Here is a 22,652-nt window from a genome sequence, read left to right on the forward strand (position 1 = left end):
TCAAGTTAGTCTTCAGTGGTAACTTGGATCAGTCTCGAATTGTGAGGATAGGTCTGATCCCACACAGCAATCCTTGATGGGGGCCAAGGGTGCTTGGCTTTGGTACTGTGGCCCAGGCCCTCAGCAGGACACCTTACTGGCTCCATCTTGATGGTCCTCTCGGCCTGAGGAGAGGGAAAGCTGCCTGTTGGTGGGAATAGTTCCCAGGAAATGACTGTGCCTAAAATCCACAACAGGCATGGGAAGACCGAGAGGTGATGTAGAAGCTAGCTCTACGCATCCGTGGAGAAACTGCAGCTTTTTGTACAGGAACTATTTTGTCAGGAGTTTGACCTAGTGCGTATCGTTTTGTAATTGCACTTTGATAGTGAGTTAATGCTCCTCTGCACTGGTGATGTCTCTGACACTCACTGGAATATAATCTAGCACTGCTGTTCAAAAGAAACTAAGGAAGGCCATGGAATTTCTTTCAGGTTGTATTAATCTCTTTGATATAATACATGACGGCACAGTAGTTGCACAATTAACTGTGGCTTTGTGCTTTGGAATGACCCCACTAATTACATTGAAGAGATGGATTAAGTGTCTTGGGAGACCATTTTATAGCAGCTGACATTTAGATGGCTAGAGGACATCGAAGGTGACATTGTGGAAATGGCACACCAATACCCTGCTGATGTGTCCAGGAGGCTGAGGACACATCAGTAGCTGGGTGGAAGCTGTGGGTGAAGGTACCTGAGGGACCCTTTCTCACCTCTGCCCGTGGGTGAAGGTACCTGAGGGACCCTTTCTCACCTCTGCCCGTGGAGCTGGCCCTTGCCAGAGTCAGAGGCAGATGTGGGTCCCTCTACACAGACCAGCGTGGAGGTCTCGCTGCTCCCTCCCTGTCCCTGCGTAGCCCTCGCAGTGTCCATAGCCATCTGATGAGACTTTCTGCTTCTGCTGATTGCAGCTGTTACTGCTCCTCCTGCCTTCTGTGTTTTGACCTGTAGCAGACATCAGCAATGTTGACTTGCAGTAGGCAAATGCAAAAATATATACCTTATAAAGGAATGAAGTAAGCATTGAGTGTTGTGAATCACAGCCTGTGTCAATTTAGCTGTTACAGGGAAAAGGTTAGGACCTGCAGGGTAAACCATAATGCCTAGAAGTCAACATTTTGGATCTTTACATATATTCACCTAAGTTTTGTAATTTCTCCTTTTTTCTTTTTTTCTTTTTTTCTTTCTTTCTTTTTTTTTTTTAAAGCTAGTCCAAGGATCTCCATGTTTTGCTTACTTTTAAATGTAAACTCCTAATGTTTGCTTCCTAACAAAACACATGTTAAACAATACAAGTGACATCATGGACAAGCATGAGGTTCCTTACAGATAAGCCTAAATTTTATCTCCAGCTGTTACTGTTTTTATTTTCATTTAGACTTGCAAGCATCCATTTCCCTTCTACAGGTTTCTTTGTACCTGTTTTAAAATACATGTTTCTCCTGGTGGTGTTTCTTTTTTGTTGTTGTGATTTGGTTGGTTGGTTTGTTTTTTCTTCTCATGCAGGTAGAACCCCCCTTTCTGTTGCTGGGGGTTGTGCTACAGGCCAGTAACATCTGGGCCATAACCCTATGGACTCCTGTGGCTGTGACATGTGACAAGACACGTAGAGCCCGGGTGTCCTACCAACCAGTCCTTCCCTGAGAGCAGATGACTTCTGTTGATCTTTTGCATTTATGAATTTGATTCAAATTCTTGATGTTGTGAACATACAGCCAGGCTTTATCCTGGGTAATGAACACTGTGTTGTCAGGTATGTATGGAGTAGTTAGACATTGCATTTACTTGTGACAGCAGTAATAACACTCTCTCATTAACTGTCTTCTGCAAATCTAATTTCATGATGTCAAAAAGTTACTACTTTCAGATCACTAACATAACCCAAGTCCCTACCCCAGCATAACTCAAAAGGTTGCTGTAAAAATGCATGCAGTCTCTTGCTTTTTCAGTAGGTGAATAGGAATAAAATTATGAGCCTTTAAACTAAATAATAATTTTTTTCCTTGTAGCTTGAGATCTGTTCAATCAATAATCTTTCTGCTAACTCTGGGGAGAATTTTAGTTGCCTCCATAAAATGTTTTAATTATTTAAAATCATAAAATATAAGTAGGCACAATTTGCTTGGAACTCATTAGGGAAATATATGAATAAGAAGAAAAGATAATGTTTGCTTCTGCATTAATTTAAAGCAGTCTCTAAAATATGAAATCTAATCCTGGAAAGCAGTGACTTATCAGCAATGTTTACTTTTCCTATAATAGGAATAAATATTAAAGCAGCTAGTTATGTGCTTATCCCTACAGTATTGCACTGAGCCAAAAAGGAAGATAAATAACTTGTCTGAAATCCCACATTAATTTCCCTCTTTTACAGGTTTTATGTTTGTTCATTTCCTTTTTCAAAACATTGCTTTTAAAATTATTATTATAAAACAGGTGACTTAGAAACCACGAGTAGCTGCAAATGCATGAGACCAATTTGTGTGTGATTAGAATTATGCAGAGGTAATGCTTTATACTTGCGCAGAGCTTTTCAGCCCAGTGCAAATCACTGGGCACAACACGCAGCAGCAGTGAAATGCCACTGCCCTGGGGCAGGGCTTGGCAGACCAGAGAGGAGAGCAAGTGATGGGTGAGGAAACAAAAAAATCTTGTTACTTTAAGTTTCTCTGAAGAAACTTCAGTCCTCACTGTGGCAGGAAATGTTCATCTGCAGCTCTTTGGTGTGCAAAGAGGGAAGAATCGGCTTTGTGTTCCCTGCTCAGTACTTCTTGTTCGGGATCTCATCAGAAATCCCTCCCCTAAAGACCCTTCTCATTTTATTTACAGCTTTCCACATTTTCATTCAGGGAAGGGCATGATAGTGTTGCCACTCTTGTGAAAATGAAATGAGCAGTAAGATTAAACGTGCTGCAAACCACCCAGAGATGGGTCCAGATCTCTTGTGCGTGGGGAGCTCATAGGTTATCCAAATGTACTGGTGTACCCGTTGTTTGGAAGAACGGATGGAGCCATTCAGCATGGTCACATTCCTTGTGGCAGTGCAAGGGTGGTGCCAGAGATGGAGAAGGTCTGTGCAGTTTCAGTAGATGGGTTAGATAAAACCAAGCTGTATTCATCTCTACTAGTAGGGAGAACAGTCTCTTAAAACAGCACTGACCTCTTAGCTTATTTACCCCATTTGTGGCCATTTAGGAGGGATTTCTTCAAGGGACAAAGAGAACACAAGCAGGGATGCAGATAACTGTGTTACTATGTCATTAAAAAGGAGCCAGCTGCAAGTTATGGCACTTGCTCCTATTGCCACCTGAGTATCATCAAGATCGCAGTGCCTGAGACATGGCGTGTGCCTCAGGTCTGAGCTCCCAGGTTCTGGGGGATATGGGGAGCTGCTCAGGCTTCAAAGGGAGGCAGTTTAGATGAGGTTTATATTCTCGTTCCTTTCCCTGTATCCTAAGGGCTTTATCACAAAAAGGTTGGTCATTGTCTTCCATGAGCAGCAATTCATGGAAAGCACTGTCCATGGGTAACGTGGCTAAATTCAAACAGGTTTAAAACACTTCATGAATTTGTTAAAAGGAGGAATGGCAGTGCCAGAATTTCAAACAAATGCCTCCAAGTTATGCTGCACCCACAGCCCAGTTTTCTTTTAGGCCTGCAGCAATGTGAGAGACCAATGATGCTCCCTGCTTCGTCCCCTGCATGTTCCAGTGCGATCAAAAGCTGCAGCATTGAAAATGCAGAAGTGAGCCTTGGGCATTCAGGAATCCCTATGTCTCCCTTTGGACAGTGAGTTGCTTCTTTTTGGAGGGCAGCCCTCTTTAGATTTCTGATCACCCAGTCTGAGTCCTGAGTGTTTTCCACACTGTAGATAACTCCATGCTCTTACCATCTTTCCTCTGGAGAGGGCCAGCACAAAGGGGGAGCATGGCAGCACTGCTGAGTGAGTGTTGTTTGCTTATTTAATTAGCTAATAGAGATGCAAAGTCTGCTCTGAAACAGTCTTCTGTTCCTTTCCCTGTCACCCATCCAAATATCACACCACGCTGTTTTGAATGTGACATCTTTGGAGCAGGGACTGAAATACCCAACCAGCGGCTAGGATTACATGCTTTCATTCTCATGGTGGCTTCTGGGAGTTATTGCACTTGGGGGAATTTTTTTTTTTTTAATGCGCTATCCTTCAGCCCCCTTTAGTTCTGCACAAGTCCCAACTCTACATTTGCCATCTATGTTGGCCTCTCTGGGGTCAACCCTTGCAAGTAGAACAGATGCTGGTATTGCGTGAATGGCTTGGTGGTAGGGTTTGGGCAACAGCTGTACCCCCAAAGCTCCCCTAAAGCTCCTCTTTAGGGGTGGAAAATCCTGACCCTGTACAGTGTGAGCAGTAGCTCAGGCAGGTGTGTCACTTGGAGGGGTGAGCAGACCCATAAGCTCCCATACATGATCTTGCCATTAGAGAGAGACAAAGGCTTGCACTGCATTATCATATGGTCCACTCTCACCACCTAATGAAAGCCTAAATTCCCATTGTCCCCACAAATTCCCCAAAGCTGATTCACCACTTGAATTAAACCATAATTATATATTATCAGCAGTCACTTTATAGTAAGGTTGAAGGATTAAATGCAGTTAGCTGTGATGAATTCCAGACGTGCAGGACAGAAGCCTGAAGAGAAGGCCAGCCTCTGAGTAACTGCAAGATAGAGTGTGATGTATTCTAAATATTTGATTCAATTAAGCTTCCTTCTGCTCTTTGTTTCAGCTTACAGATGGCTCATCAATCTATAGTTTAGGGACACATTGCTATTCTTTCTAATGGTAATTACGTGATCAGGATGGAGACAGTTTTGATTAAATGCTCACACTATGCTCTGCATATTTAAAATAGAACAGAGTCCAGAGCAGAGGCAAAATGATAGCCTGCTGCACATGGCTTCAGCATCAGGCATTGGATAGGTCTTCCTCTAGCATAGGTGACGGGGACTTTGCTAGTTCCCACCATACAAGGAACAGGAGTTTTTGAATTCATGAACTGTGATTCTTTGTATCTGGTTTTGCATGCTGCTAAACTGCTATTTGACATTGTCTTGCAAAAATAATCACAGTGCTTGCCCATTTCTGGCTCGGCTTTACTAACAGGATTCTTGCAACTTGGAAATTAGCAGCAAAACAGTTACAGAGTCTGTGATCAATCTTCCAGTGACTTCTGCGTGTCACTGGGAGGTACTTTTAGGCCAGGGTATGTATTCTTAACTTCTCGTAGCTTGCTTGTGATTATCAGCCTACAGCCTCTGAAAGCAGGAATATTTGAGAGGATGCCCCAGCTGTTAAAGTGTCCCATTTTGTGTTTGTGACCTTTGCAATTTTTTGTCATCTACTTAAGTAAAATTGTAATGTAGAACATGGCCAGAAGATTTGCATGCAAATGTATAATTATCTTGTATATTTCTTTAGCCACTCCATTGAGAGCTATTATAGTCATTAAGACTTTGGTAAGGTGTTATTTCTTTTACACATATAAGAAAATTGATGCGTACAGAGGTTTGAAGCTCTGAGGGTAAAACTGTACCCAGAAAAAGAAATTGGGCAAGCTTTACCCTATTTAAAATCTCATTTAAGGGCCATATGCACCTTGTCCTGGCCTTCTCCCAGGCATGGATTTTACTTTACAGCAGCCTTTCCTCAATTCAGCAAAGTACTTAAGTACAACCTTACATGCTCTGCTGAATCAGGGTTTTAAGTGGAAGTGATTAAAATAGAATTGAGATCTCCTCACTCATAGCCCTACTCTGAAACCATCAGGCAATGCTTGCTTTCTTCACTCTCCCACTGCAGTCCGCTACCGCAAGTATCTGAGACAGGCAAGACCTGTGGCCTGAAGGTCTGCCCCTTATCAGACACCTAGCCACCCAGTTGAAATTTCAAAAATACGAGCTGAGTAGTCAGTTCTAACAATTTTGAGACTTGAAATCTTTGTCCCTCAGTACCTTGAGTCATTCAAGTGTATTATTTAAGCAAATGGAAGAAGGATTCTCTTACCTTTGATACAGCTTCCCTACAGGAGGCCAATGAATCTAAGTGACCTTTTTCCTATATATATATCTATCTCATACCCTTCCAGTGTATTAGTCCCCCAAAACAGTAGCCAGTGGAGCTTTTGTCTCTAAAATGCTAGTTTCCTGTTTAACTAGATTTTCTCTCTAACACAAATTTCAGGCTGAAATAGAAAGCCCTAAAAATTAGTTACTGCTATTTGTAAATCACCATGGAAAGAAGTCATTAGCTGGATTCTTGTTCTCTAACTTGAACAGAATATGCCTCCTGCCTGCTTAAGTCTCTTTTGTTGGTCCCAGGTAGGATGAGCTTTTTCAACTACTGTTTCTTTATCAAAAATTTTATAGGATGCATCAAGATGAAACAAGAGTAATGGATGACAACAGCAAATGAAGTTAACTAGGAGTTAAGAATACTGTAGGTAAAATGCTTTACTAGGGCATGGAAGAAGCATGATTTTGCTACATGCTGACTAGGGAAGGGAATCTCTGCTTGCGGTAATTATTTGAATAGCCAGTTAACAGCTGCATCCTCATGCAATCATAATTTTCCTTCTGTAGACTTGCTACCAATTCTCTGCGCTTGCAACTTTGTAGGAAACAAGCACCCAGCAAGCTGCTGCTTTGGTGTGCAAGTCAGAGAGAGAGAGAAAGGAGGAAGAATTGTTTTGGTTTTCTTCTTGCCCATTTGCTCTTCCTCATTCTGACTTCAGAAAAATCTATCATCTGCACTGTTACCTAGGTTAAAGGAACCCAGTCCTTGCACGCAAAGGTTTTAGGGAGTGCTCTGTGTTGGAAATCCTGTTTGTCCTTTGACACACTTTTAAAGACAGCTGTTTTTCCTTTTTTTTTTTTTTTCAGATGGTGTATATTTGAGGCTTCTTATGTAGTACCCGTCAAAGATTACCAGTGACTTTCAATATCATTAGTTTCAGAAGGCTAGCAACCTCCTTGATGTGATGTACATTTCATTAAAAATCCACTTTTCTATTATGGCTTTTTACATTTGTAAACTTCACTTCTTTCCTTTTGACAGTAGGACTAATTATTCTGATACTCAGTAGCCTCTTTTAGGACAGAAAATAACTTTGTTGTATCGACTCACTTGGAACTCAGTCATTCGACAGAGGGAGATCTTTTTCAACCACTGGCTTACAAGGATAACTTCACATAAGTTTACTTGCTTTATTACAATTAAAATAAGAAACCATAGTACATCTCAAAATAAGTCTCTTTTCTCAACTTAGCTGCCCTTAGGATCCAGCTGCTCCTAAAGTCTACTTTCCCAGGCTATGCTATCCAGTGGAAATATAGGTTAAATAACCATTTTTAATACTGCTCCACCTGCGTTTTTCCTGATGATTTAATGCTGCTTGTTGTATCCCATCTGCTGGGCTTTCTCCAGTTACAACTTGAATGCTAATGTGACTCCATCCCCCATTGGAAGCATGCTGATATTGACTCGCGCATCTCTGAGAAGCTTCTCATTGAGGTGGTGGATGCTCTGGGTTGCCAAGTCATCCTTTCTTGGTTTTAGCACCCTTCCACTCCAAAGGACCTATTGAAAAAAGAAATGTTATGCACCTCATTTTTTCCAATATGTTTGTTGGACCACAAAGGAAGTTTTGGAAAAGGTTCTGCATGTTTTCTAGAAACATTATTTATTGTATTTCAGATTTCTAGTGGTCTCTGACATGGAGCTCTCATAAGCAAGTGGGATTGGAAGTCCACAGAATTGGCTAACTGTGCTTCTGTTGCAAATTGGAAGCCAAAATAAAAAGAGATGTGATTAAACATAGCTATTTTTAAAAGCCCCAATTCAACTGCCACCATAAACCTAAAGGTGCCTTAAATTTAACATTGTACTTTGTTTCTAGTAAAAGTCATTAATTGATAACTTATTAGTAGTTACTGATTACAAGTGCTATCTTTTGATCTTGCGTAAATACTGTACACAGTAGAAAATGCACTGCAAGACGAGTCAGAATAATACAGAGCGTTCTCTGTGATGAATGACAAATTTCTGTTATCACAGGCTGTTTATGTACTAACTTAACACATTAGTTATTACTTCTGTGGGGTTTTACTCCTTCCTTATATTAGTGTTCCATACAGCTTACTTTAGGAATTTATGTTGGATTTTAAAAGCCTCCTTTGTATAACATAGAACAAACATGTTGCAATTTGGCAACTGAGTTGCAAGTCAGAAATCACATTACCATAATCCCACTGTGATTCCCCACCCCCAGAGGCAAAAGCAGTAGCTCCCTGTGCTACTACCACAACTGCAGTACTTACATTATCAATAGCTATTATTCCTCCTTTCTTTATGAGGCGCAAACATTTTTCATAGTACTCATTGCAGCTTTCTTTATCCGCATCAATGAAAGCAAAGTCAAAGGTTTCCGCTTCTCCACTGGCCAACAGTTCATCTAGATGAGCAACAGAGTGAGCTGTTACACCCTGGTTAATGCTGTGTAGGAGGAAGTCATCCATTTGTGTCAAAGTTCTCATTAAATAATGTTTTTGGTGCCTCGACCAGGCAGCCTATTCCTCTACAGCTAATTACTAGAAAAGCTTATCCCACAGAAACCAATCTAGGCGTGATGTATGCCATAAAACACTCAGTTACTGAGTTCTGCCTACTTGGGAGTTCATGGAGTAGTTCTAAACCTGCAGGATACGGCTGGGGCTGCTGAAAGGTGCAGTAAAAACAAGTCAAGCAGTTTGAAACTGGACAAACTCTACACCTTCAGCAATTTTTTGAGCTGACTGTGAAGAACTGTTTTCTTAAATGGATCAGGATTTTTCTCACATTTATGAACAGTTCCTAAATGCTTATCTCTCATTGATGATTAAATGCCATGATACAGGTCATGAACAAATCCTGCCAGAGATCTTGATCATAGCAAAAGATTGCTGTAAGTATTCCCTCTCTGGGCCAAGGCAAGTGGAATTCAGATTTGAGTTCTCCTGAATGGACCTCTTGACCGAGAACTCCAAACTGCCAGTTGCAGAGGGGCTGACTGCTATCTTCCTAAGGTTCTTGGCCACCCCTCTCACCTGCCCTTATCCTCTGTCAACAGCGGATTTTTTTTTTTTTTTGTCGAAAGCATTGCCTAGACAAAGCTGTCCATCAGACTTCAAGGACAGTGCATCCCAGCAGACTGCTAATATTTGCCTCTTTAGAAAGGACGGATGAATTTCGAAGTAACACAAGGTGATGGATGGATCTGTGGATCCACCAAACACCTTCGCTGGAAATCTTCTGCCCTCTCCATTCCTAGCAAATTTCTTGCATTTTCAGAATATTTATTAATATCCCCTCTGCCCCACATCTTGTCTTTTCCTGAATGAGAAAAGTAATTGCCTTTCTAATGGCTTTGCATGCTTTTGATACATCCTAAATTTGAACTGCTCTGGACACAATTCAACAGTTATACCCTAAGTTTTATATTGGCTTCTGTATTTTTCCTGCACTTCAGCCCTTTCAGAAAACTCTTCCTGTGTATAACAAAGAAATACTTGCTTAGAATGGACAAAGGATAAAAGAAATTGGGCTTTGTCTAATTAATCTGTTCTAATCAGCTTTCCCAGAAGCAGCTGACAATAGTACTTCATAGATTAAACAAGGCGATGAACAGAACAAGTGAGTGACCAGTACAGCCCACCACACAGGACAAGCATTTTCCTCTACTAGCACGCAGGAAAACTCTGAACTCACGAAGCTGTGAAGTTTTTGGATTTTTTTTTTTCCCCCCAAATCTAAGAGAAGCTGTCTCACTGTTAGCAAAGGGATCACATCCACAAACATATTTGGTCTTAGATCAGCATTATATCCATCTTCTATTTCTAGGGAATAGAAAAGAAGTATTTTAGGTTACTTACCAAGTGTTTGAATTGCTGGCTTAATCCGCAGGTCAATTTTATGCTCTACTCCTGCCTAGAATGAAAAAGAACAAAGAATTGATGAAAGTGGTCAAGAAATAACCTGTTAGTAGGTTGCACTCAGGGAGTGACTGGTGTTCAGATATTTTTCCTATTATTTCTAGGTTCCAGACAGCACTTACTTATCTTTCCAAATTGAACTGCCTCAGCCTCCTTTAATGATAGGAATACTTCTGTATGAAGGTGCAAGTCTAAGATACCAAAATCCCTTGACATGCAAATGCACCTGTCCCAAACATATAACAGAAGAGATGCTACTTACCTCTTTCCACAGTGGCTTTCCAATTTTGACATAGTCCTCATTTATATCACAGGCAATAACTCTGCCATTATCTGGCAGGACAAGTGCCATATTCAAGGTATTATAACCTGTGAAAACACCTAGGAAAATCATAAGAGTCATTAACACTTACCATATTGTGGGGGAAAAATAAAAGATAAATAGTGAACTACAGGGCTCCCTTCAGGAATAAAAACCCCAAAGGAATCAAGAATGGCAATTTGGTAATGGACACAAAAGCTTTTCCCCTCCATTTCAATGTAATGGTGGGTTGGGAGGAATTTTTACTCCCCCCCCCCCCCCCCCCCCCCTTTTTTAAGTCCGTCTTTTAGCAAAACTTAATGTTGTCTTTTTCCAAAAGTCTCCTGGACACACAGGGCAGAGTCTCATCCTGTGTCTCTGAGAAACATCCTTATTTACAAGTGGAGCTAAATCCCAAGCTAAAGGGACTAGACCAGCAGCAAAATACATAGTAACAAGGGCATCATAACAGCCAGGCTAAGAATGAAGATGGTGGGAGCCCATATTGAACTGCTCAGCATCAGTCTGGCTTTGGGACATCCTGCTAACATAGGTACATGAAGGAAAGTGGATTGGATGCAGGTCCTCTGGAGCAAAACATTTCATTTGGGCAAGAAACTGACACAGGAAGGAAAGAATACACCCTGCCCTGCAGTTACTGCCTGACATTGGACACCCAAGTGATCTGTTGATCTTATTTTTTCAGATTGCCTCTGAGTTGATGAGACATCCACACTGATGCCAGAATGCACAGATAGACGAAGTGGTAAGTGCGTGCAAATCAGATGCTACTTTTCACACTCTAGTTTGCGTGCCTGTTTGCTGAGACAGGGATGCAGTGCCTTACTATGTTTAGATATATTATCTTATGTAAACATGGCTGTATTTGGAGAAGCACAGCCAGGAGCTTTATTCTACTATGGAGAGGACAAGGTGTCACTCTTACCTATTTCAATAACTTTCTTGGCTTTAATGAGTTTGACCAAATTTGCCATAAGCTGAGCCTGGTCACAGGACACCATCATTTTACCCCAGGGATGATCAGCAGTGAGCTAGAAAGGGGAAAAAAAATAACACATCACAACAAACAAACCCCAAAACTTTCAAAACAAAATCCTTGGGGGAAAAAACCCAGAGAAAACCCAGGAAAAACAGATACTCCTACCTTTCTCATTTTAGATGGCTTTGCGCTCCATATATGAGCAAGAAATTGGTTTGAATTTAACAGTAACTAAGGAGGCTGGGGTGTGTGTCATAAGCAGTGGCTAATCATTCAAAGCAGGTAATATGCCCTGAAGTTACCATGGCTGTGGCAAACTAGCAATAATTGTAACTGCTGAAGAACCACAGAGGAACCTTGACTGTCAAAGCCCTTTATTTCTCTATATTTACATAAACAGATGCACTTTTTTTTTTAATTATAACCTTTGTACTTATGCCATTATTCATCCAAGACATGTAGGATGTTGTTATGAACTGCTAGGTTAAAGTCTGTTGCCAAAGGTCAGACTGCATTGCTCTGGCTACGCAGCACAGAGCTGGAGAAGCTGTGCCCGTGCCGGGGTGGGAGGGCCCCTGGCACTGAGGAGGGGGCAGCAGGGGAAGCAGGGCTGTACGGGGGGCCATTCAGCGGACAGTCCTCCCATTTCCTTTCCTCCTCTAGGGCTCGTTCCAACCAACCAGCTCCAGTACTCAACATTTAATTGCTTTTATATAGGAGTAGTTTGTTGCACTTGAAATGACTCAAACGTGAGTCAGGAGGTGTGTTCTGAGCTCTGACACTGGAGCCTGCTGGAGGACATCACCTCTCTGAGCTACAGTTTCCTTATATGCCAACTAAAACAAACAGAAGTTATCTGATCAAATTAAAATCAAGTGCAGCCCAAACACATGGCCTTGGGAGCCATGGATAAGAAGATATTTCTAAAACACGTCAGTATTATTAAATACTCATTTGGGTAGCCATGAACATTGAAGTCTAGGTACTACCAGTTTAAAAAAATTTCTTATGTGTATGTTTTAGGATTGGACAACTTTGCATTGCTTCTCTTGTGTATCCAAGGGAAGTGGATTTGACCAGGATTTCTTCTGGACCAGATATCATCAACAAGTACAAATATGTATACAGAGTGGTCTCTAAGGACTGGAAATCCCAGAAAGCACGAGTAGGGAAAGGAAAAAAATGTAAGCTGTCTTTCCATGTACATCGAATAATGGTCTTCAGCAGTAAGTAGGATTTTGGTCTCCTTCTCAAGGTTATGGATTATAAAATTAGCAAACAAACCTTAAGGGGCTGGGCTATTAAGTATCTCTATAAGGAAAAGACAGCTATACAATTGAGGCTGCCTGTTGTCCTTCCTGAATGATCTGGTAATTTTGTGTACTACTGCCTATAAATCCAGGAGTGTGCAAATAAGATGGAAGAAGGAATATCAGAGTCCATCAGTTCAGGACGAGGCGTGGGCAATACCAAAAGGGCCTAGTGGAACACTGAACAGAAAATCCGTTTTGAGGGATAAAATACTGACCAGTCGCAGCTTCTTTAGAATTGGGTGTTCCCGCAAAGAGTGATCCAGTATGTATTGCCAGAGAGGACCGCTTTTCCCAATAATACTCTTGGATGATTTGGATGTCCCAAAACCTAAAGAAGGGTATCTTTTACCTACAAAAAAAAAAAAAAAAAAAAAAAAGGAATAATAAGAACTTCTATCTTTGTCAGTTATTGCCTGCTTAAATAAAGCAAGTATTTAAGTATTACTAAAGTTTAAAGAGTTCTTTGCTCTCAAAAAATCCAGTGATAAAGGAATATGCAATGTAGCTGGACAGCTCATTGGACTATAATTTCCCTCCCCTCTTCTCTTTAACCTGTAAGATGTCCAGCCCCAAGTTTGCAAAGGCTGAAAGTGTTGGACAGTGGCCTATGTGAAGGTTACAAGCTGTCATATTCTTACAGGACAAGTAACCACACCAGAACTCAAAGTGCAAGTGTAAGGAGAGAAGCATGAATGAGGCACACTGTTTTCTTCATCTGGGGACCTTGTTTTGCAGATGGATAGAGGTTGCTGGTATTAAGGGCTGTCAGCTGATGCATCTTCTGAAGCCCCGTGTTCTCCTAATGACAGTCTCCTGCCTTCTAGCCAGGGGAAATCTGGCATTGCTCAATGGCTTGTTTGGCATGAAATCAGTGTGCAAAAAAAGTAGGTGCTGCTGAAAGCTGAAGTTTAAGGACTATTGTTTGTCTACTTAAATACAGAACTGATCTCAGCTTTGATGCTCAATGATTCTTTTACCAAATGGGGCAAATATTTTAAAGAAATAACAAAAAAAATTCAGATTCACATCTGATAGTTGTTTGCTATTAAAGAACACTTTTATTTTAGGGTTTTTATTTATTTTCTCTTAATGGCTCTATTTTACAGATGATTACACTGAGGTGTAGATTACTTCAGCAACTTGCCTGACATCAAAGGGTAAGTAAGCAAGCAAGCAGCTGCGTTACAAACACACCGCCAGCCTCCTTCCCCAGCCTGACCGTGGGCTCGCACTTCCTCTCCCCGGGGAATGGAAGTGAAACTTATCAGAAGAGAAAGCTGTGACCAGGACACCACCACGGCGCTTTCTGGCTGCCCAAATAAACGCAGGCAGGGGCCGGGCTGGGACCGTGCGCCCTCGCCTTTGCTGGGACCTTGGCCCCGACCCCGCCGGCTCCCCGGCCCCACGCTGCAGTAGGTGGATTACAGGGAGCGGCTTGGGCTCTAAGAGCATCAGTGTATTTACCGCCGCTGCTCAGCGAAATCCCGGCCCGCATGGCAGCCCCGCTCGGGGGAGCGCCGAGAGGGATACCCCCCTGACGGCCGCCCGCAACCCGGGGGTCCTGCCTGGCCTCAGGGCGAAACTGCTGCGGTCCCCGTGCCCTCCCCGGTGGGGACAAGGGAGGGTACAGTCCCCATCTCCGTGAGAACGTGCGGAGGAGGGCGGGAAGGGGGGCCGCTTACCTGCGAGCATCCCCGTGGCAAAGGCGACCCCCAGCATCGCCGTCCCGACGGCCACTTCTTTGGGCACGTTGAAAAGGGGCATTTCGGGGCCGGGAGGGAAGGGGAGGGGAGCGGCGCGGCGGGTGAGAGCGGCGCGGCCCGGGCCGGTCACACGCGGGCGCGGGGTGGGACGGCGGGGCGGGGCGGCCCCGGTCCGCCTCCTCCTCCCGGGAGGGCGGTGCGCGGTGTCCTCTGGGGGCCGGCGCTCTGGTTGCTTTTGGTGGCTTTGACGCTACCCGCGCCCCGAGGTGGTCGATGCTGGGCGGGCGGGCGGGGGGCATCCCTCGAGCGACGTACTCCGTAGCCATGCATAAGGTGACAAAAGCAGCACCTGGGGTTTATGCCGCCACCTCCTCAGAGGCTGGTTCCAGTATGCCTTCGCTGCAGTCATCTTTTTAAAACCCAAGTGTTGCATGAGCTGGCAATGGACTCTGATGGAGAAGCTTTTCACAGAAATGTCCCGGTGAGAGGCTTGATCCTCCAACTAGCCCAGGAAACGTGCTCTCTCCTTCCCCTAGCACAGGTGTTTTTTGCAGCTGAGGTGCGAGCAGATTCCTTATCAAAAAGCATGTAAGATTGTGGGACTTCAGTCCTGTGACCAAAAGAACTGTGAGTTTCTGGGTGAAAGGGATCAAGGAAGATCCTCCATGAGAGGGAGAATGGGGCCTGTTTTCCTCTGCCGCTGTTTCAGCCCCCTTTCTGCAGCACCTTCCAGGCGAGGTGCAACAGTGCCCTTGTCATTTGACAGCCTGGTTGTTTAGGGATCTCCTCTCTGGCTGGTTCTGTTGCTGAGGGAATTGATATATAAACCAACAGTGACTGTGCCATCTTCTTTTCTTAGAAATCAGGCTAAAAAAACTTTTCTGTGCTTTTGTTTTGTTACATAGATACATGCCGAAAGGACCCTGCAGTGCCTTTTGTAGATGGGATGGGGATTTGGTTTTCATTTTGTGAATATCAGGCAATATCTGGATTTTGCAAAACCTAAGCAAGATGTGAAGATCTATTGTTTGTCACTCTACAGGAGATAAAATTAGAAATGTTGCGCACAAACCAGGGATACTCAGGCATGGAGTGGGTTGCAACTTGGCCTCAACAGATATAGGATGAAAGCAGGTACGAATTCCCTTTTGGAATATAGTTAATCTCTAGAAAGCCAGATGAATTGTGTGCTGGTAAATTAGGATGATAATTTTTCAACTATGTTCCTATGCTAGCAAAACTGTCTAGTGCCAATGCAGTTAGCACAAAAGATTCTTTTGTAAGTACATCGTAAGTGCAGGATCAAGTATATCACTAGGGCATTTATGGGAAATGGGTTTGCCTATGACCGCGGTTTTAGCATGTGCTAGACCTTATTTATAAAGACTTGAACTCAGAGCTCTTGCATTGCTTTTGCAGTAGCTAATCTTGTCAAGCACTAAGGAGTCTGCTGTGGTTTCTGACATGCAGAACAAAGCAAGACATCTGATCTGTCTTAGCAGGTAAATTATCCTCCAGTTCACTTTTAAAATTTATTTGATTTTGAAAGCTGTGAGTGTTGTTGGTTTCTTGTTTGTTTTTGTGTGTGGTTTTTTTTGTCAATATCTCATCACTTTCTCTGTGTATATTTTGTTTTTGTAAATGAAAGCATTTCATCCCATCTTTCAGAAGATGACTTATAAGGAAGCACTACAATGTGTCAGTTTTAGGCCAAACAGAACTGTAGGAGACAACAAACTCTGGCCATAAATCAGATTTGTGACTGTGCAGCTCCATCTAGTGATTATCCTCTACAACTGCAGCAGTAGTGAGAGTGTGGAATATGCTTTTTATGAAACTTTTTACAAGGACATGTAGTGATAGGACAAGGGGTAATGGCTTTAAACTGAAAGAGACTAGATTTATATTAGATATTTGGAAGAAATTCTTTACCATGAGGGTGGTGAGGCACTGGAACAGGTTGTCCAGAGAGGTTGTGGATGCCCCATCCCTGGAAGTGTTCAAGGCCAGGCTGGATGGGGCTTTGGGCAATGTGGTCTAGTGGAAGGTGCCCGTGGCAGGGCAGTTAGAACTAGATGGTCTTTAAGGTCCCTTCTGACCCAAACCATTCTGTGATTCTATGAAACACTCTGACTTTGTAAGCTTCAAATGTCATGTTGGCCCCTCAACTCTTGATGAGCTGCCTCACTTGAAGCTCTCTGGAAACTTCAAGTTTCTGAAATCTCCAAGAGAAGTGGTGAACATAATTGCTAACATACTTAAATATGTGTCTGAAACTCTCCTCCCCACAAAATTCTTATGCAGTAATATCTTACCTGTGGTGCCAGTGTCAGAAGATGTTTTACTATGTCAGTGTATTGGACAATGTATTGTTTCCTTTAGATAAGAAAGTTGATTTAGAAGTATCTAAGTCAAGATAAACCACTTTCTTAGAGTGGCAAAAGAGTTAAAGTCTTCCAACTAAACAGAAAGGAGCCAGTTGCTTTTCCTTGAGACATTGCAGTTTTCATTTTACATAGCTCTGTGATATATTACTGAACAGGAAACTTTGATTAACCTGATTAATCAGACACATGCTTGCGGTGTGCTGTGGTTACTTGAGCATTTAAACATTTTGGTAGATTTCTGCCTACTGCTTGTGCTGAGTAAGGTGAAGGCTACCAAGAGATAAAAACTGTGTGTGAAGTGGGCTTGGACACAAACCCCACTGCTCCCTGTATCTGTAAGGTCAATCCAGTTGCACAGATTTCGCAGGAGATCAGGACTGGTCCCAGTGCTGTAGTCAGTAGGCATATTTGCTGTAGCTGAAAGTGCCTTCTCTGTGGAACTGCATTCCTGAAAGAGTAGGAGGGGTTTGGCAGCATCTTCAAACTGGAGCCAGAACATGATCGCGTTTGTGAAACATAAGGAGTAGCGCAGAGAGGATTCAGACTGGCTAGTCAGTGGTTGACCTCAGGGTGTGTGAATCCTCACTTTATTCATGTTGATAATCTATCCACGGCTTCACAGTCACTGGGCAATTGATATCTGCAATAGTCTGTTCTACTGAAACCTTCCTTCCAGGAGTGTTTTTGTATGAGGGAATGTTGCACAGCATCCACCTTGGTGCCATCTAGCTGTGAAGACTTATTGCAGAAATGGAACTAGCAAAGCATTAGCCTACTGATAAGGCTGTCATCTCAATTCTGGGTTTCTGCCTTTCATTTGCAGCTATTTTTAGATAGACCAGTGGTGCCTAGTAACTGAGGCACCAATGTAAAATGCTAAATGACTTGCTGTGAATTTAATAAGCTGTTCCCTTCCATATTGCCATACTTTAAGTTTTTTCTTCGTTGTTTTTATTCTTGTTTTTCTTCCCCTCTTCACTCTTCCACATGTCAGCCACCCGAGCTCAGCCATGTGTTCTATCAGGCTATGCCTTCCAGGATGTTGGTGATGTTCTATGGTCTGCTCCGAGGTGGTAGTAAAGAGTAATATATAACCACCTTGATTGTCTTAGTGCTGCACTATAAGGAAGTAAAATCTGTGGGTGGCTCAGCCACTGTCCAGTGTGGACAGCCAAGGGTTGCTCACACTGTAATTGAAAGCCTACCTGCAGCATATGCTCTAAACCATAGTTGCTGCTGACGTGGTTTTACTAGACCTATTGACAACATGTGTACTAAACTCTAGTGGCACCTAGAATGTTTTTATTAGACCAGGGTAGGTATAGATGACTCTCTTGAAAAGACAGTCATTCACTCTGTGGTGGAAAATCACTGTACACCACAGATACCCTGAAAGAACTGTGTATAGGCATGTTTGAACACCAGAACTCACTGGAAATAATTCCTATGCATTTGCTGAAGCTATATTGGCCTATGACATTGGAAAGAATTCAGTGGAGTTGCATATTGTGTCTGCTTCATTTGGGCTGCAATGTTGCTGGTGTGGCTTCAAGCGTAATTTATGTGGTGCCTAGTTCAAACCTTGGTTACCCACACATTGTTCTCTGCTTATAATGAGGATAGCATTCACACGGTCCTCTAAAACACAGCAGCATTTGCATAAAATGTTGAGAAGCAAGTGTAAATACTACACACATTTAGCTCAGTGAGTAAAGTAGAAATGTGTTTGGAGCGTATGTACAGCTGAAAGAAGAGGAGACAGTGGTCTTTGCCCCCAAAAGCTTACAATATGAATTCTATTCTGCAATAGGTTTCTATTGATTGGTGTGTTTGCCAGTAGCCTAACTGTCGAGTTTCTCAGGAGAAATCAGAGCAGATTAGTTTTAAGGAGAATTCAGGGGGAAGGAAAATGAGATTTGGAGCTGTTTATAAGAAGTTTACCTCAAATATGAGTGAGTAAATGAATAAGTAAAAGCCCAAATACAAGGAGGAACCAAAGAAGAATGCATTCATTCATTCACATGGTCAGACTAATTGCTGAAAATACTGATTTAGATTGTATTCTGAATGGATGAGACTTGAATGAGGTTAGAGCTGGGGAAAGAAGTTGCAGTAATCAAGGTGATGAGAGGTTAGACAAAAGTTTTCAGCTGTGAAGATGAACATACAGAAATAATCTTGGAAATACGTCAAAATCTTTCTGATTATTTTTGTATGGTTGAATGTGAGGGCCTGGAGAGAAATTAGAATTAAAAATGAAGAGTTATGAATTGAGTGATAGGCAAAATGGTAATTTTTCATCCATATTGATGGAGGAGAAAGGTTGGAGAGCTGAGGCTGACCTGATCTTAGCCATCCTCAGAGAAGTGTTTGAAACAGATTGGGATTTTAATATGGCTGCAAGGCGATAGGAGTGAAAAGGCAGATCTGTAAGTTGCCACATCAACGTCGTGGATGAATGCATGTATAGATGGGGCCAGTTACTCGGAAAAAACCAGGAAGCCATGAATTCCTGTACCTTTTAAGCTATTCATAAATAAACAAACCCGTAAGCATTATATATTGTATGTATTTATTTATTTATTTATTTTAATAATCTTTTTGGTTAAAACTGAAACAACTTATTTACCATGCTTATATGTTTATTCATCTGTTTATCTTAGGTCTTGTAGACAAAACATGTATATATTTTATAATTTTACACTCCACAGTGTATATCCCCTTGCAAGACCTGGATAAATCAATTGACGGTGGTATATTTTAGAGGACTATATATGGAATTATTATTATTTTTTTATTCACAATTGAGATTTTTTTTCCTTCTGATTGGTTTTGCTATTGTATTTATTTGTTCCATCCCTGTTATCTCTCTAGTATAGTGTACACTTAACATTTCATTTTGTGGTTCTGTAATGCAATGTTTGCCATTTACTGGCGTAACCTCCTTGACCTTAGAGATACTCATTCCACATGTATCTGTTGTAGCAATTTTTTGGCCATGAATGTTCATATGTCTTCTCAACTGAAAATCTTGGAATTGTAAAAAAAAAAAAAAGATTCTTATCTGTGATAAATGGAATTGCTCTCCAAAATTTTCTTCTGATAGTTGAATTCAGTAATTTGAAATAAGACTAATAGTTTCCCAAATACTCATCATTGCTTCTAAAGTAATCTGGATTTCTTATCAGACAAACTGTACGTATCAAAGCTTCCTTTAATATGATTCATTGTCCAACTGGAGGGTAATCACTAAAATGGAACGCAGACATGAACAATGACTTTAACTAAGTTGGTTCAGTTACTTTCATCCTGCTCAGCTACTTCTATTGCATTCAGTCTTCTGTGGGAGCTTTTAAAGTATGTCTTTCGATAACAGCTTGTAAAGGCTGTGGTACCTTCACATCTATTTCAAGGCTAAGGTATCAACATTTCAAATGCTGCTGCTAAGAAAGCTGGTGATTCATGAGCCCATAAGCCTTAAGCCATTAAACTTGCAAACAGCGAATGGTTTAGAAACGGTTTTCAGCTAGAAGCATTTTGACATATTGGTAAATATTTTCAGGCCTTACCGGCTTACAGGCCAACATTTTGAATATATATGACTACTTTTTGCCATCTCATTACAAGACTAGGTTCAACTTTGGACATGCAGGTATCGCGAGGAGAGATAGCCCCTGCCAAGCAGCATAATTCCCAGTGCAAAGTAAGTTAATGGCTTCTATGAAAATATCCCACAAGTATCAAGGACTGTAAAACTCAAATTGAGCTTGACTGGGTGAGACCCGGTGAAATAGCTCATTTAGTGGCTCAGCTTGACAGATCCAATGACAGAAGCATTTCTCCTGACAAAGAGAGTTTGTCATTGAAGGATGTGGTTTGGGGGCATGTTGAATTTCTCAAAACAGGTGACAGACTGTTACAAATGATCTCCTTCCAGGTTGTGGCCCAGCCTCACAGTTGGAACAACTGCACGGACAGTGGTGCAATGGGTACTTGCTAGTGAGGGGTAAAGCTCGGTATTAATTTGCTCCTGCAAATGGTCCCCATCTCACGGAAACAGGCACAACTTCAGTGGAGCATTCTCCTTTACTTACAAAGCCTGCTGTAAGTCTCAAGCTGCTGTTCCACTTAACCCTTAAACTGTGTAGTGCATAAACAAAATGTGAGAAATTTTGCTCCTTATCACTCTGATACATATAATAAAATGAAAGAAGCAGTGAACAAATCAACCGTAGTCGTGACACCTCATTAACCAGGTTCTCCCATACTATTATCTTTTGCCTCTTTTTTTTTTTTTTTTTTTTGACATCTGAAAAAATCTGTCAAAGGCTAGCAGACTGGATTTGGTTCATACCAGCTGCATGAATGGATACAAAAAATGAAGGCTAGTTTTGGAAATCCAGTGGTTTTCCCCTTCCCTTAACGGCATTTGTCCTAGAGTTTCCAGCGCACAAAAAGCAACAACAGCAGCATGATAGCAGGAGAGGTGCAGGACTGGAGTGTTCTTAGATAGTCTTCCCCAAGCATATTAAAGAACGTTGAATGATCATCTCACTAGATCTGGTTCCTAGAGAGCTCTAGGTCAGATTGCCATTTCACGAGTAAGAATTTGTCACAAGCATGTGAAAACTATGCCAGGCTATTCATTTTGGGACTTAAAATCAAGAATTCCTAGTAGACTGTTCATCAGTTGGGAAGAATAGAGAAAGGACTGTCTACATTAGTCAACTGTGGTTTGCTAATATGATGCAGTTGTGAAGAAGGCGGTGCTGGATTTAGCAGGTAAAATACATCTGCTGGAGAGAGAGCCCAATTAGCATCATCACCTGAAATTCCATGTGTGGTGCATTACCCCCCTCAGGCTGAAAAGGTGCAGGGTGGGGGGCTCAGATGTCCCCAGGAAACAGAGAGTAGGAGATGCAGAGAGTAGTGTCTGACATTGCAAAGGGTAAATTGCTTGTAGGAGGAAACAGAGGGAAGGTAGGAAAGAACTTTTTAATGGTGTGCAATGCTCCCTCTATTTCCCCACTTATTTTTTTTTAATTGAAGATGTACTCTTAGTAATTGCCACTTTTTTCTCTCTATGTATATTCTTAAGATGATTGTTATGATTTTATATAATTTTGCTGTTTAGTATTAATGGTTTTTATTTTTTTTACTGTTGTTTTTCTTTGAGTTTGAATGTTAACAAAAGGCTATATAGACTTCTTATTGTGTTCTGGCTTCATTTTGTTATATATCTATATTTTAAATAATCTCAGTTCTTTTTATTATAAACAATTGGAACATTTCTGTTAAACTTGGTAAGAATTTTTTTAAAGAACCCTTAACAAATGAACTTTGAATTTTTCAGTGCCAATCATCTCTTTAATAAGAATAAGGATCTCTTAGCATAGTATTTTAAAGTTATGTTTTTACTGTTTTTTGAAGATCGGAAGATCCTTCTGCTTTAGTATACTTGAATCATATTTTCACTTTTTAATCAACCTTTCTATCTATTTTGTTTTTAAGAAGTCTCTTTCTTTCTATTTCTTTATAGCCTGAGCTTGACTTCATAAGAATCTCTAACTGAACCATAAACTACCTTTATAAATATCATTTTTCCTTGAAAGCTATATCTTACTGCAATGACCAAAGTTTTGTCATGTGTTAGATTAAGATGTCTGCCTAAAATCAATAATGCTGAGGTAACAACATTGGTTTCTGCTAGGCTCTCAATTACTTTCTCAGTTGTTTGTCATAGGAAGAATATATGATCAGTTGTTTCCCCTGCAGGCTATAAAACCAGCCTGTTCTCCTTTGATCACTTCTGCATACTTCACTTTTACTCTCCTAAGTGTAACACAGATTTTTAGAGCCTTGGACCTGTGAAGTAGCAAAATGATTCTTCTCTAGTCCATTCC

General features: G+C 41.6%; 1 protein-coding gene across 1 annotated transcript; it reads right to left on the reverse strand.

Annotated features, from left to right (window-relative positions):
• Window positions 1–7,262: 7,262 nt before the first annotated feature.
• On the reverse strand, window positions 7,263–14,504 carry COMTD1 (catechol-O-methyltransferase domain containing 1). The gene is made up of 7 exons (XM_075758622.1): window positions 14,342–14,504; window positions 12,875–13,008; window positions 11,293–11,398; window positions 10,308–10,426; window positions 9,986–10,040; window positions 8,396–8,529; window positions 7,263–7,655 (listed from the first exon to the last, which is right to left on the reverse strand). Exons 1-7 carry the CDS (start codon window positions 14,421–14,423, stop codon window positions 7,503–7,505), a joined length of 783 nt encoding a protein of 260 aa, XP_075614737.1. The 5' UTR covers window positions 14,424–14,504; the 3' UTR covers window positions 7,263–7,502.
• Between the last annotated feature and the right edge of the window lie 8,148 nt (window positions 14,505–22,652).

Source organism: Balearica regulorum, chromosome 7 (assembly GCF_011004875.1).
Source record: "Balearica regulorum gibbericeps isolate bBalReg1 chromosome 7, bBalReg1.pri, whole genome shotgun sequence".
NCBI lineage: Eukaryota > Metazoa > Chordata > Aves > Gruiformes > Gruidae > Balearica > Balearica regulorum.

Bases quoted from the DNA above. Each gene is read 5' to 3' on its own strand.
- COMTD1 (XM_075758622.1), bottom strand. From the start codon at position 14,423: ATGCCCCTTTTCAACGTGCCCAAAGAAGTGGCCGTCGGGACGGCGATG. The intron at 11,399-12,874 runs GTCAGTATTTTA...TCCCCTTTCTAG, and splicing joins TTCTAAAGAAGCTGCGACTG to CTCACTGCTGATCATCCCTG. The intron at 8,530-9,985 runs GTAAGTAACCTA...TTGCTCATCTAG, and splicing joins GCCAGCAATTCAAACACTTG to ATGAACTGTTGGCCAGTGGA.